At 40.4% G+C, this 14,720-nt stretch overlaps 1 protein-coding gene across 1 annotated transcript in view; it reads left to right on the top strand.

Annotated features, from left to right (window-relative positions):
• LOC307219525 (uncharacterized protein) overlaps positions 1-6,231 on the top strand; it is a gene marked incomplete at its 5' end in the record, with an annotated part of 140,584 nt that extends 134,353 nt beyond the window's left edge. The window contains 2 exons of the mRNA XM_079982785.1: positions 2,803-2,939; positions 4,395-6,231. Coding sequence (XP_079838911.1) covers positions 2,803-2,939; positions 4,395-4,398 — 141 coding nt within the window. The 3' untranslated portion in view covers positions 4,399-6,231. The remainder of the gene's footprint in view (positions 1-2,802; positions 2,940-4,394) is intronic.
• Between the last annotated feature and the right edge of the window lie 8,489 nt (positions 6,232-14,720).

Below are 14,720 nucleotides of genomic sequence, written 5' to 3'. Positions count from 1 at the left end.
TAAATCAGCTCCAAATCTCTGGGACTCGAGATCTATGAAGGGACTAGGCCTCTCCAATAGACTATTATTCACATCCCAATCATCTACTGCCATTGTTGTGGTTAAACCAGGGCTGACTTATAATGATGAATTATGAAGTCTCTCATTCACAGTGATGCAGAGAGCAGAAAGGTGAGACACATACACCTTTTGGCAAGGAAGTTGTAGTATTTGTTTTAAAAATTCAGATGATGTCTCACGTAGGGTTTCACCTCCCTGTCTCCTCCCTGTACTGTGGGAAAAGGGTTTGATATGTAGAAACAACTGGACTAAAGACATGTCTGCATGGCAATTTTGAAGACAGGTGGGATGCTCACCTAATAGTAATCCAAATCGCTGAAGCCTCTTTTGGCTTAAACTATACTGTGCTTCATGGGCACTACCTAGGGAAGACTGGGGGGGGGGCAAGGACCCCTCCCAAAAAAAATAATTCAAGGAGTTGGATGGGTCCCCTCAAAATTCTGTAGCGGCCATGCACACACAGCACGTGGTGGTACTCAATTCACATGTGTATGCCGCAGGGCTTGCACACAACACATGCTGACTTCACACAGTCCCGGCACCCTTGATTGTGGAGGCAAGGTGGCATGCTTGCTGTTGTTTCTAGCTGTTTGGAACAGTTCCTAGCAAACCTTTTAAAAAGTTAGTCCTTGGTACTTTCTTATGAGGTGTCATAAGGGCTGCCTTTTAAAAATGTATGCCTTCTTGCTTCAGGCCTGGCTGCTATCAGACAACCTGGCCACCACCACAACCAGCAAACAAGTGTTCAACGTGACCCCAAAATTGATGGGGCGGAGTCACGTGTCGTCCCTCCCAGAGAGGTTGTTGGAGGAAAACAAAACAGGCTGCCCACTTGGTTTTGGTGACACAATGTGTTGTGACATCTGTTCATTTGGAACAACTTGAAATGTAGCTGGTTCTTGTACACTTTGTGCATTTTCCAACATGTGTGCATGCAAGTTAACATATGCAAAAGTAACTGCTACATTTATTTTTCTACTTAAAACTTCTGCTCTAATGTTTATATTTGGGAAATACAAAATGGATGCACTTCTGAAGCGATTTCATTCCATTTGATAAATGGCTCCTGAGTGAGGAGGAGCCTCGACTTGATGCTATGTCTGTTCCAGAAAGCAAACATAAATTGTGATAGTAAAAATCAATGTGCCAGGATATTTAATTCCAAATGGGCCTTTTACGGATGAGGAGAAAACTTTGCTTAGACTTTGTGGTTCAAGTTTGCTCCAGCATATATCCACAATCCACATTCTTAATGTTTAAATGCTTCAAATATTTATTTAGCATATCTTATTGCTGATTCAAGTTTGTTTTTGTTTTTTTTAGAAAAAGCAAAAAAAAGTCAAAGATAATTACCAAGGCAATATTAGCTCAGCTTACCTAAACAAAAATATAACCTTTTCAAAAAGTACCTTGCAGCTACATAGATTGACAAAAACACATCAATTATAATTTTTACTCAATTTTATAATTACACTGTGAAGTGAACTTTTGGGCGAAGTTGATTAATTAAAAGGTTACTGCCATTGAGTCACTTTCAGAAGCAATGACTTGGCCTTTAATTAATTCAGTATTGAGACTATGTCCAATATTTATGTATATGTTTGTTTATATTTGTATACATGCTACAGTTTATTATATGCAAATTTGTTAACAGCTTATAAAATGTTAAGTGATTACTATTATTATAGTTCTTAACATTTAATATGTGAGTTATATATAATTATTAAGTTAATTAAATTAAATATAATTAGTAAGTAATATATAATTATGAATTTTGAAGATCAGTCTCTGCATGAATAATTTTTTTGACACCAATTGATTTCAATGCAGCATTAAGTACAAGCTTATTCTCATTTAATTTTTTTAAAGAGATGTGGTAGAGTTTGTGAATTTGCTGAATCTATTAAGAGATCTAGCCCATGTCACCAACTCCAACACAGTTTGTTCATTTCTTCCATCAGAATGGTGCATTCACCTTAATTGCTCATTGTCTTATATGTCCAGTCTCTACACCTGTTTGACCATCCATGAAAGATCACTCCCGTTTGCTTATCTTTATATAGGTAATGAGGACACCAATTGTGTTTGTCTTGACATACCCCATCAGTCACTCTCCAGCAAAGCCTGTAGCCCTAAATGATCCTTGATGTAGATTCTAGGTGATCCTAGATGCAGCATGACAATGGGTCACGACAATATTATTCTATATTTGAATCACTCATCTGCGATATTTTTCCTACATCCAGTGTATTCCCAAAGCCAGTAGCTTCCCCCCTTTATTTCGTATACTTTTCTTACTCACTTCCCAATAGTATCCTACAGAAAGAAAATAGCTGAGCATGAGAAATGCAGTTCTATTCTACTATATTTATTTCTTAGAGCTGAAGCAAAACCTAGGTGGATTCACCTTTCATGGGGAATTAAGTCTTCATTTGCCACTGTACATGTTATTAGTGACTCTCTCTGTACGCACACTCCCTCTATAGTGTTTTGGCAGGGCTGTTAAAAAAATTGCTACAAAACACAGGAGCGGAATTCAACCATGAAACCCAAATTGTACATTAGAAGGGAATCTGGGTTATTGCCATGACAGTACCAAATTTCACACACAAAAGAGCTGCTAATCTGTAATTTAAACAAATAAATAAACTGTACCCAGAGTCTGCTTACTTTTGTTTCTTTTAACTTGATATTGCACTGGACTGTGCCACAACCAATGAGCCTGCACACTGTATTTTTCAGGCATTTGGTGACATTAGTGGAATAAATCTCATACGCAATGAAGGGGGTGCATTCGTTCAGGAGCACATAAGTGAAACGGATAATGCACTAGGAATTTCTTCTGAGAACAAGCTAAGGGAAAGAAGAAAAGAATACAGGTATTACTTTCAGTGACTGCCGCTCTCTTGTAAACATGGAACAGAGTGCATCAAAAGCGATAGCGCTGAGCAAAAGCCCTCTGTAAGAAAAGTCCTCCTCCTGTTTTGACAAACTATCTGGTTTATGAACAAAAGCATCTACAGCCCTGCCATACATGGTGGCCACAGTGGAAGGGGAGGAGGGCCGGATGATGGGTCCAATCCAGACCTGATGACTTTGAGGTTGGCTTAGCATCCAGTGGTGGCTTTAAGTCCATGGCCAGGGAACATATGTGAAATATGTAAACACCATGACCAAGGCTGGATTATGTAGAATATGCTGTATTCTGCAGAACACAGGAAGTTGCCTTATATAGAGTCAGACCAGTGGTCCTTCTAACTCGGTATCTAGCAGGGCTCTCCAGGTTCCAGACAGGTCTTTCTTGGAGATACAATGGATCAAACTTGGGGCTGCAAAACAAGTATTCTACCACTGGCTATGACCCTCCTAGAGTAAGACTCCAGCTAAACTGACCTCCTGCACTAGCTGTGATATATGAGAGCACCTCCATTGCAAAACATGTCAATTCAGCTTCCTGTGATTTATAGCATTCTCCAAAAATGGAGCCTACAGTCTCTTCATTTTTTAAGGATCTACAACAGATATGTGAGGGTCTGAGATAAATGAGATAAATGGAATTGTAATACAGAGTTAGAACTTTATTCACAGTACTACACAGGGACCTTGTAGCTCCTCTAGTACAACACCCTAATCAATGTAGAATCTTACAGCGATCCATGGCACATAGATGTCCATCTTAAGGATAAGGAAGCAATTCAGTTCAGCTCACATTTTATAGTGAATTTACCTAATCTGCACTTTCCCAAACAGCTTTCATCTGAAATTTGCACTTCTCAATATTTGCGTGCACCTCTCCAGTCAAAAAACATGTACGAGATGCATATTTTCCAAGCGTTTCCCCTACCTAATGTATTTTTTCCCTACGTTATTTTCACTAATGTATGCATTTTAATGTGCACGAATGTGTTAAATATGGGGAAAATGCTTACAAAATGGGCCTATTAGGCAAATTGCATGCAAAAACGTGTCTGTTAGGAAATGTGCACTAAAATACTTACAATCTTTTGTAAGGACTTTTTAAAAACCGATGTGGAAATGTTGCAAGTGGAATTCAGTTGGAAAAATGAGAAACAGAGAAGCTAAAATGGGCCAACTGGCCTGACCGTAGTGTACTCACTCCTTAAATGCTTCCAGCAAAGCAGTGCCCACTCTTGGCAGTCCAGCAGGGAATTATGTGAAGGGTGTCTGTACACTCCACACAAAGAGAGCCAAAACAACTGGAAATTATAGGGTAAATTTTACTAGTGAAAATGTTAAAAGAACTGTAAATTGGTGGGACAATGGTGGTTGGCAACTGCTATGGTCTAAACAACTCATTTCCTTTTCATTTTTAGGTGAACCTGTTGTCTTCAGTAGCTAATTAATCAAGAAGAGCGCTGCAAATGCATCTTGATTCATATGACAATCTTCATCGCAGTCTACTAATACTTTTTTTTTTTTACTGTGTACATTTATTATTGTATTGTATGATGCAGAAGGTAGTGCCCTCCAAACTTGTGACTGACTGCAGTCCAGATTTGGAGTGCTTTCTTATTGTGTTTTTATTGCAAGGGCTTTCCCCCTATTTTAGAATTCATTATATTGACCCTTGGAACCACAGAATTTATTTCAGGGTTTTCCACAATGTACATGGGGAGCTGTTAAGCCTCAAAACACATGACAGCATGGTTTGGTTCTGAAAAGTAAGCATGCAAGCAAACAAATGTGGCAACTGCCAGGAAATCTTCCCAGATCCTCAGTAATAGGAGTAAGCTGATTATTTTGCCCAGAAAAAGAAATAGAAGGGAATACTGTGAAAATGTCTGTGAACTTGTATTTTGGCAAAACATTCCAATGTTTGCTTTAAGAATTTGACCTTGGAGGTTATTTTAAAAAGCATTGCATTTTGGATTTAGTTGCTGGATTTTAACTTAAACTTAACCAATATAAGCACCCACCTGTGGGCTAAACCACAGAGCCTAGGACTTGTCGATCAGAAGGTCGGTGGTTCGAACCCCTGCGACGGGGTGAGCTCCCGTTGTTCAGTCCCAGCTCCTGCCAACCTAGCAGTTCGAAAGCACAAAGTGCAAGTGGATAAATAGGTACCGCTCCAGCAGGAAGGTAAACGGTGTTTCCGTGTGCTGCTCTGGTTCACCAGAAGCAGCTTAGTCATGCTGGCCACATGACCCGGAAGCTGTCTGTGGACAAATGCCAGCTCCCTTGGCCAATAAAGCGAGATGAGCGCCGCAACCACAGAGTCGGTCACAACTGGACCTGATGGTCAGGGGTCCCTTTACCTTTACCTTTTAGATGAGACTGAGCTAGATGGTTCTCTGGTCTGACTTCCTAGGGTCCTACTGCATGAGTGAATTCCCTCTCCAACCCCTGCAGCTGTCCCCCTTGGTATGCCCCCCCCCCAAAGTGGGAAGTGAGTATGGTACATCTGTGAACCCAAGAACGATGAGTTATTCCAAAAGTTATTTAAATTCCGCTGCAGCTTGACCATTCTTCTTCTCCCCCCACATGATAAAAGAAGCATCGCTGTATCCTAAGGTACTGTCAGCCATGGGATTTGGACACCTAGGAATGTCGGGTGTTGGAGGCACAAGTGCAGAGTGATGGGTAAGGAGCCTGGAGACAGATGCTGAGTAGATTAGCAGGAGTCTTAGGCGGGGCTTGGAAAGTCATGGTCTTGGTGAGTCATGGTTTGGCTTTCTAGGATGTGCGAAGCAGGTTGGAGAGAGACTGGAAAACACTCAACAAAGCTGAAAAGTGGAGGGCTTGGAAAGTGTATGGAGAACATCATGGACAAGGTTGTTGCCCAAGTAATGACCCAGGTCAGATCAAGTCAGGGAGGAATCAAGTGGCTGCCTAGATGAGTGCAGCTATATCAGAGCATGGTAGGATAATCCAAATGTTCCAGATTTTTCCAGGGGGCGTGTCCCATGCGACTGGCACAAACACAAATCAGAAAGCTCCTTCGTCTAGTCCCTGTTGCTCCTGGAAAAAAAAGGAGCTCAATTCAGTGGGAAGAAAGGGCATTCAGATCATTGGAAGAATCTTTTAAATGGGAGCAGGGACCTCCCCCAAATCCTTGGAATGACTGTTTCATAGTGAACACAATCCAGAGATTCATCAAGTCCTTACCTTACCCTATTAATTCCCATGAATGAATAAAAATTACAAACCACACTTTGTAGTTTTGCAGTATTTTTTTTTTGGGGGGGGGAAGCGTATCTAGTTCAACTCATATAGATTTGAATATAGATTTAGTTCTGTGTTATTGTTTCCTAAATCCTGCATGAATCCCATGAAGGTGAGGTGGTGGGGGGGAGTCACTGATAAGATACGAACAAAATAGAATTTGGCTCGTAACTTGTACAGATTGTATTCTCCTCTGTAGTTATTAGCAACCTCATCCATATCACTTAGTTATAGTCACATAGTAATTGCCTGCCTATGGTGGCATTCCTTTTTACAATTTCCTCTTGTATAACTGAATATATGTAGTCATTACTGAAAAGTGTAAATAAAGAACCCTTTTAGTGCCATAGTTTCCCTAGGTACCCACTGTGCTCTTATTGTCTACAACATACTCCCGCATCTGTAGTTCTGGTCTATTATAGGATAAAGTCATAAGTATGAATTAAAAATTAAAATGCTTGTTGTAGACTGGAGAGCAAGGTCTATTAAAACATTTCCAGGAGAAAAGCTCCCACTGCACCTAGATGGATGGCAGTGAGCACCAGTTAAAGCAAGTGGATGAAAAATTAGAGATTTTCATCATTCGGTTAAATATAGTGCTAAGTGGTATGTGCTAGCATTAAAAGCAAATTACTTACCACTTCACCAATCACAGCATGGGAGAGTTCTATTGGAAGCAGTATTTTTCAGGAATGCTAAGGCATTGGTTTTATTAAATAAATCAGCTGGTTACACTGATGGAGCGAGCTGAAGGAGTAGCAGGATGGAAAAGATGTATGTGGATTGTAATCTAAGAGAGAGAGAAGGAAGGAGAAGGAAATACCTAATTAATTGGTGCTCAGCCAATTAAGTGTCATTATACCTATTTCACTCTCAGCAACGCAACCCCTAGACACCAACAATGGCGTGTAATGTCTACCTTTTTGTGTTTTCATCAAGAGTTTTGATATTGTGCTTGATCTGCAAGTCCCAAACCACACATTTTTTGTTTAGCATTCTATTTAGATGCGATCCACACATCTGTGAGCACAATTGTAATTTATGAGCAGGCGGCTGAGGAAGAAATCATCATCTGTGTGCTCACCAAATATGAGATCAGCATGATCAGCATTGACAGCAAATATCAACTTTGGAGCTAGAGAGAGGGCAAAATAGAGTCTGGTTTGAGTCCCCCCCCCCCCCCGCTCTAAGCCCACCCAAAATTGACCAGGCACAGACAAAACTGACACAGCCAGCCGTCTACTAGTAGGAGAGGTACTCACAAACCTGATCCAGTAAGGCAGGGATACCATTTCAACAAAGGAGCGCAAGATTTCAAGCAGGGTTGAAAGGCTGACTCATACAAAAGTAAGCTATATTCACTAGGACTGTGCCTCAGATTGTCTGAATCCTGAACCTCATAGGACCAGTTTGGTGGGATCTCAGCTTGGGCCAAGTTGGGTTGCCTAGAGTGAACTTGGACTGTCAGGGAGTAATGTGTCAGGTGGGAAGACTTCATTTCTTGTTTTGCCAGTGCACAGGGCACACACTGGAGAAACAGATCCCAGCAGGATTGAATCCTCTGCTTACCAGCTGATTAGGGTTAAAAAAAGCCTAATTAAATATTAATCCCACCCCCAAATTGATTCAGGGCCAGATCCAGGCTGTCAGGTGTTCCTCGGGGGAGGGGGTGCAGGGCTGTGCACATTCCTAATATTTAATTACCATTTTGCATGGTGGAATTTTAACCACCCCAAAATGCCATACCTCTTAAGCCAGGTTTGTGTGGGTCCATTCTCCATCGCTACCAGGTTTTATCCCTACCAGGCTCCATCCCTACCAGGGTTCTCCAACCCTCTTAGGAGCAATGCTCAACACACACACACACACACACACACACACACACAATACCATCACCATCACCATCACCATCACCATCACATATCTGTCTGTGTCTGTCTAAAGCTTCTCAGAAGAATGCTCTCTCTCAGTGTGTGAGACCAAGAATCCAATATGGGGCTGTGTGGATAGGAGCTGTTTTTTTCTCAATGCAACAGAGGTAGGAAGTGTTATAAGCGTCTCTCATATCAGTTAATAGTTGACATCCAGTCTGCAGTTGTTTTGGGGTTGCCTGAATTTAAGATTTTTCATATATATATATATATATATATATATATATATATATATAAATTATATATAGAGAGAGTAAGTTCTGCAATCCTTGGGGTTCCTACAAGTCTGCTGATCTGTGGATGGTACTATTTCAATCACATATGAATCCATGCTCAGAGAATGTAGTTGCTTTTCATATAGAGAATGAAGTTGCTTTTCATATATAAAAGTGTATATGGGAAAGATTCCATGGGGTAGACATTTTAGACAACACTGCTTTAGACAACCATGTATATAGGAAGGGAGAAAATTGTATTTGTTATTTTTATTACCATGTAGTGTAGCCATTCCTCGTCCTTCCTTCCTTCCTTCCTTCCTTCCTTCCTTCCTTCCTTTCTTTCTTTCTTTCTTTCTTTCTTTCTCTTTCTTTCTTTCTTTCTCGAAGACTCATGTCTGGTTATGCCAGTCCTGTGACTTACACTAATAGGAAATAATGACACAAGGCTGACTTAACAAGACATAATAGGCTACCTTAAAAGATTGTTCAATAGGAATGTGCACAAACCTGGCTACTTGTTAAGGAAGCATTTGATGTCCCTTTCCTGCATTGTCTTAACTACTGTCGTACTCGTGCACATAGCTGCTTCTTACATGGAAAGGATGATAGAGCTATTCTAGCCATTTCTCACACAACCTAAGAAGATCAAAAACAGATTTCTGACCATTTGCAGGATGTTAACACTTGCAACCAGAGAACTTTTTGTTCTGAGGGAACAGATACCAAGTACTTAAAAAAAAAAAACCACAACTCAATCAATACTATTATTATTGTAGTAAAATTATTACCCCCCCCCCCTTACCAGCAGGTCCTAGACTGGGTTACAACAACTTAAAATTAGAAAGGAGTTAAGACATTGATGCTTCTCAGAGCGGCTTACAACAATGAAAATACAATTTGGTGAAAAAACACTATAAAACCTGGTAATGTTATGCCTCCTATTATGCAAGGATTCCCCAACTGCGAATGGTCCAGGACAGAAATGGGGAACCCCAGACCCTGCAGGACAACCTTAGTTCTCTTCAGACCCTCTATATCCTTCTGGACCAGTGGTGGCTGGTGTCCATTGGGACAGAAGGTAAGGAGACCAACAGTAGATGGAGGCAGAGCTAATAAGACGCAGAGCCACCTTCTGACTGGTAGGAAGAAAGAAGGTGGGCAGGTGAGGGCTATCTGAGAGTGGGTTGAGGTTTGTGAGCCCTAATGGCCTCCACTGCTTTGGACTTTCCACAGGCCAGAGGCGGTTTTAGAGTGTTTGGATTTGATATCCCGCCTTTCACTCCCCTTAAGGAGTCTCAAAGCGGCTAACAATCTCCTTTCCCTTCCTCCCCACAACAAACACTCTGTGAAGTAAGTGAGGCTGAGAGACTTCAGAGAAGTGTGACTAGCCCAAGGTCACCCAGCAGCTGCATGTGAAGGAGTGGGGAAGCGAACCCGGTTCACCGGATTACAAGTCCACCGCTCTTAACCACTACACCACGCTGGTTTTAGGGTTGCATTACCGGTTTGTTTTGGCTTCACTGGTGCCATGCTGCAGGGGACGCCACAACAATGCTGTAGAACAGAGTACAAGGCAGGGGTGCCAAATTTTAGCCCAAAGTCCACCACTGCAAAGGTCACCTACCTTCTTGAGCCACAACAATGCTGTAGAACAGAGTACAAGAGGCAGGGGTGCCAAATTTTAGCCCAAAGTCCACCACTGCAAAGGTCACCTACCTTCTTGAGCCACACCTGCTTTGCATACCTGCTCACTACCCACCCCTCCACCCTACATGTCCTTACAGTAGGAATGCCTGAAGAGGACTAAGGTTGTCCATTAACAGGTACCTTGCGAATCTTCACCTGGCGCTTTCTAAATGAGGATTTCATTGAGCTTTTATGAAGCCTGAGGTGGAAAATTGCTTTTGTGGAAATCTTCAAACTAGACCAGGAGCACCAGATGAGGGACTACGTTGTCTGGTACAATGTGATTGAATTTAAATTCATTCTCCTAGTACTGAAATGGGAGCTTGTGTGTCATTAGGTTGTTACAATGGCAATAGTTTGGATTTCCTTTTATCGTCTTTATAGGGATGACACAGATTTATTTTCCCTCATCTGCAAACTCAGTTGTGCAATTTCAAAACTGACATGGCGCTTATCAGAAGTTAATAATTGGCTAGCACAAACCATTTGTTTGATAACACGGAACTGTTCGTTTTGGGTTTCGAGAAGCTAATAGGCACAGCTCTTTCTCTGACATTTGATTTTAATGGTTGTATTGTTGCTCCTGTCTCTGCAGTTAAACGTCTTGGTTGTTTTGCTTGACTCCAGGTTTTCTCTAAAGAAACACAATTTTAACTCCTCGGCTGCTGGCACAGTGCATTGCCTTTGTAATTCGTTCATGTGATGTTCTGTTAAATATTCCCAGCATAGAAAAACATTGATTTGTGATTCTAGATCAATGGCATGGGAAACCATTCAAGCCACTGGGAAACCATTCAAGGGATCCTGTATAATTCATGACACAATGCTATGTAGCCAGTCATAACTGACTGTGTGATGATGTCATTCAGAGCAAGGAATAACAATTTAATATACTTTTTTTTTTAAAAAAAAAAAGTTGAAAAAGAAATATATTATTTTTCAGAACTGCCCAAACTGTTAAAAAAATAGTGGGATTTTCTTGGTTCAGTCCCAGTGATAACCAGTGCTATTTTTCCAGGGCTGGAATTCACCACGAACACCTCCCTTGTTCTCTTATAATGTCAGTGGCACCCACCTGAGAGGTGCTGGAACTGAGTGCTGGTGAATTCTGGCCGTGTGTCAGAAGAGATGGAAGCAGACCCAGCTTAGCTGAAGTTTTTATTTTCTGTATTAATGATGTATCAAAAGGTGAGACAAGAATCAGTAAAAGAATACATCTTTCCATTCAATGATACAGAATTTATATACATACAAAGGGCAGCTTCTCACATCTTACACTGCACTCTTATAAAGGTCTACTCGGTGGTAAATTTCATTCAGTTCAACAGATGAACAGGTTAAATATGAAAAGGACTGCAGCCTAAATTCCAGCTATTAAAGGCAGTGGGCTCTGCATTTATTTCAAACATTTCATTCCACTGAAAGCTATTGTTAGTCATGTTCTTCCTTCACACACTTTTGTTTCATTGCTCAAGTCTTTGCGCAACAGCTTGCTCTTTTCTCTCTCTCGCCAAACAAGACTTTCCTTTGTAGAATGCTCACCTCGTCATAAATGGCCATAGAGCAATTATGCATAATATGCTGCTAGCTGCAAGATACTAAACCTGATTAAACAATAATAATTCATTGCAATGTACCATTTTCTGACATCCAAGTTAATGTGCATAAGGCAGACAAACCATTGTTCTGTTGTAATGTTTTAGACCACGACTGACAGCAATTTATACAGAAACAGGCAACTGAAATAGGGCAAACGGATAATAGTAAAGAGAGATTAGTTTAGGATGGACATTAAGGGATTGTCTTGTCCCTATATAAACAAAAAAAATTAATATAATTCTGTTGTCACTTCCTTTCTGCATATTTATTGGCTCAGCTTTGGAGTCTTCCAAGTGGAAAAACGTTCTAATAATCTTTCTCCTTTTTTTGAAAGTAATTAAGACTGAATAAATAGTGTTCTATATTTACCACTATGCAGTTAAACATGCTTACGATCATGCCAAGTGAATTAGTTAAGGCTTCAGTGTTTTATGGCTACCATTTTGTTCACAATTGGAGTGTTCCACTCCCGCAATGTCTCCTGATGAGAAGGCCATCCTAATCTTGGGTTAATCCCCTATGCTGAGAGAAAATTCCAGTAACAAGCAATCAAACAGCAATTTGGATTAGAATTTCCTTTTCCACATTTTAGAGAAAAAAGGACACAGTACTTGCTTTTGCCACTCTCCATTTCCCTTAAATTGGATTTTATTATTGTTTAATGCATTTCTAACCCACCCTATTGCTTTCGCAAGGCAGTTTACAGATTATATAAATATAAAAAACACTGAAACCATCAAAACACAATTGACATCATTTTCAGTAAAATGCAATTTCAAAGTGAAAATAACGGCAGCAAGATTAAAAGCCAGCACTGGGGATCCGAATAAAATATGAAATACAATTGAAAATTGAAAACCTCCAGCATATTTTCCCCCAGCGCAGATAAGGACTAAAAAAAAAAAAAAGAAGAAGTAACAAAAATTATTTTAAAACCTACCAATAAAAAGGCATGTTGATTGCTCCACCCACTTTTGTCTCTGTCTCCACCCACTGTGGGTAGGTGGGTCTCAGAAGGTTCCCCCGCTTTGCAATAGAACATAAATTCAATCTGAGCATTCTGATTAGGATTTAAATTAGCACATGAGATGGGGAGAGTATGTGTGAGTCCTTTAGCTCTGCACCTCCATCCCTGTCAGGCTCCCCCATGTATCTGAAGTGGGGAAGAAACTTCAAGTACTCATAGAAGTGCCCACATATCTCGGAACGTTGATTTTCCAGGGTTTCAAAAACGTGCAGGCATCTCCATTAGACAAAGAGGTATTCCTTTGTAGCCAATAGGTCTGCAACATGCAGAGGTCAACAGTGATGAGGATGGGGTAAGCAGAACTAGTGTGTTCACGCACCCTCCTCACTTGTCACATGTAGCTTACACCCCCCCCAACAGTGTCCATTTGAGAGGCAGCTGCTCAGGATGGGGGATTAATCTGATTTAGTTCACATTTAAAGGCAAATCTATAAAATTTGCAGTTTCCAAAACAATGGGAGAGCTGAAACACAGCTTCCCTTTGAAATTTACAGCGCAGTTCTCCAACGACAACCAGTGTTTACAAAAATGCATCTATGAGGTAGAAGCGTGTGCAAAAATGAATGTATTTGTGTAAATACAGCCCATTAATAGAAATTGCTTGCAAGAATTTGCACATTAGTCAAAATGGCATACACAAATGTCTCTATTAGGAGGAGTTTGCACTAAAATGCTGAATAATGTTCTTTTTTTTTGTTTTAATCTGCAAAGTGCTGAAGAAATGTAGAGAGCTGAATTTGAGATTGGAAAAAATGAGAAAGTGAAAGAAATGAAACTGACAGATTCTTCCATCCCTACTAGCTGCAAACGATCTTGCGGAGTGTACTTATATTATCAGTGTGTTTTTGCACACCTGTTTATCACATTCACACTTTATCAGAAGTATAATGTGCCTTTAGAGTCTTTATACACATTTTATGGTCACCATGGAGACCCCTGAAAATTACTGTTCTCATCTTGATCATTAATGCAGATTTTGCCGCATCGTACTGGGTCTTCCCTCAATCGTGTGCCTAAATCAAGAGACAATTGACAAGAATTATTGGTGGAAATCCCAAGATAATAACCAGATATGATTTGCTTATTTGAAAAGACATGATGTCAGATATTATCAGTGCTGGAAAACCACTTATGGTAGTGCGTGAGAGAGTCCTATTATGTCATGACTTTGGAAATCCATATGGACCTTTTAAAATTCATTGGTTTATCAATGCCATGTATATTGTCTCTGTACCAGTTTGCTGATTTTGCTACATACACAGAAAGCTTATATTATAGAAAAATGATTAACTCTGTGAGTAATTGCCAGCTACAGGTAAATAATGCAGATGGATAGCTTCATTAAGGAATCAACATGGGGTCATTAGAAGGTTCTGGTCTCTGCCCCTGATCTTATAGAAAATATAGTTCTCTAAGCCACCATTGTGAAGGGGCGATAAAATATCACAAGTAGACTCACATTAAGCTGGATAATATGCAGGCTGCTTGATTTGTATTGAATATGTGTCTGGTGGCTGAAACCCACTGTAATGAACTTGCCCACAAATCACAGCTTAATGGGAATCTACTTATACATATTGCTTAATTAAAAGTTGTGAGCTTATTAACATGTGTCTTTGGCACTGAGCTTTGGGGATGTAATCTCTGTGCAAATAAGACTAGGTTGTAAAAGTTTTATAGATTGACAATGATATTAAATTCCACACCCCAATAAGCCGTTATTTTCCCAAAGAACGGTTCAAAATCTGTAAATGTACACAGTTCCAGTGTGTTGGTTGACTAGTGTCTGTAGTACGTAGGAACCAGGGTCATGTATGACTCAGATATCAGTGTTACCCAGTTTTGCTGCACCTTTGCTTGGTACTCAGGCTGCAATCCTATCCCTGCTTACCTAAGAGTAAGGTCCATTGAACACAGTAGGACCTACTTCTGAGTAAGGATTTATAGGATTGCTCTGCTCTTGTCTATTACTTTACACTGCATTTGGTAATTCTGCTGGAACTCTCATCATAGTGT

The sequence above is a fragment of the Podarcis cretensis genome (genome assembly GCF_951804945.1).
Source record: "Podarcis cretensis genome assembly, chromosome: 7".
In the NCBI taxonomy this organism is placed as follows: Eukaryota; Metazoa; Chordata; class Lepidosauria; order Squamata; family Lacertidae; genus Podarcis; species Podarcis cretensis.
Note: the sequence above shows the minus strand (reverse complement) of the source record. Positions and strands in the feature narration are given on the sequence as shown.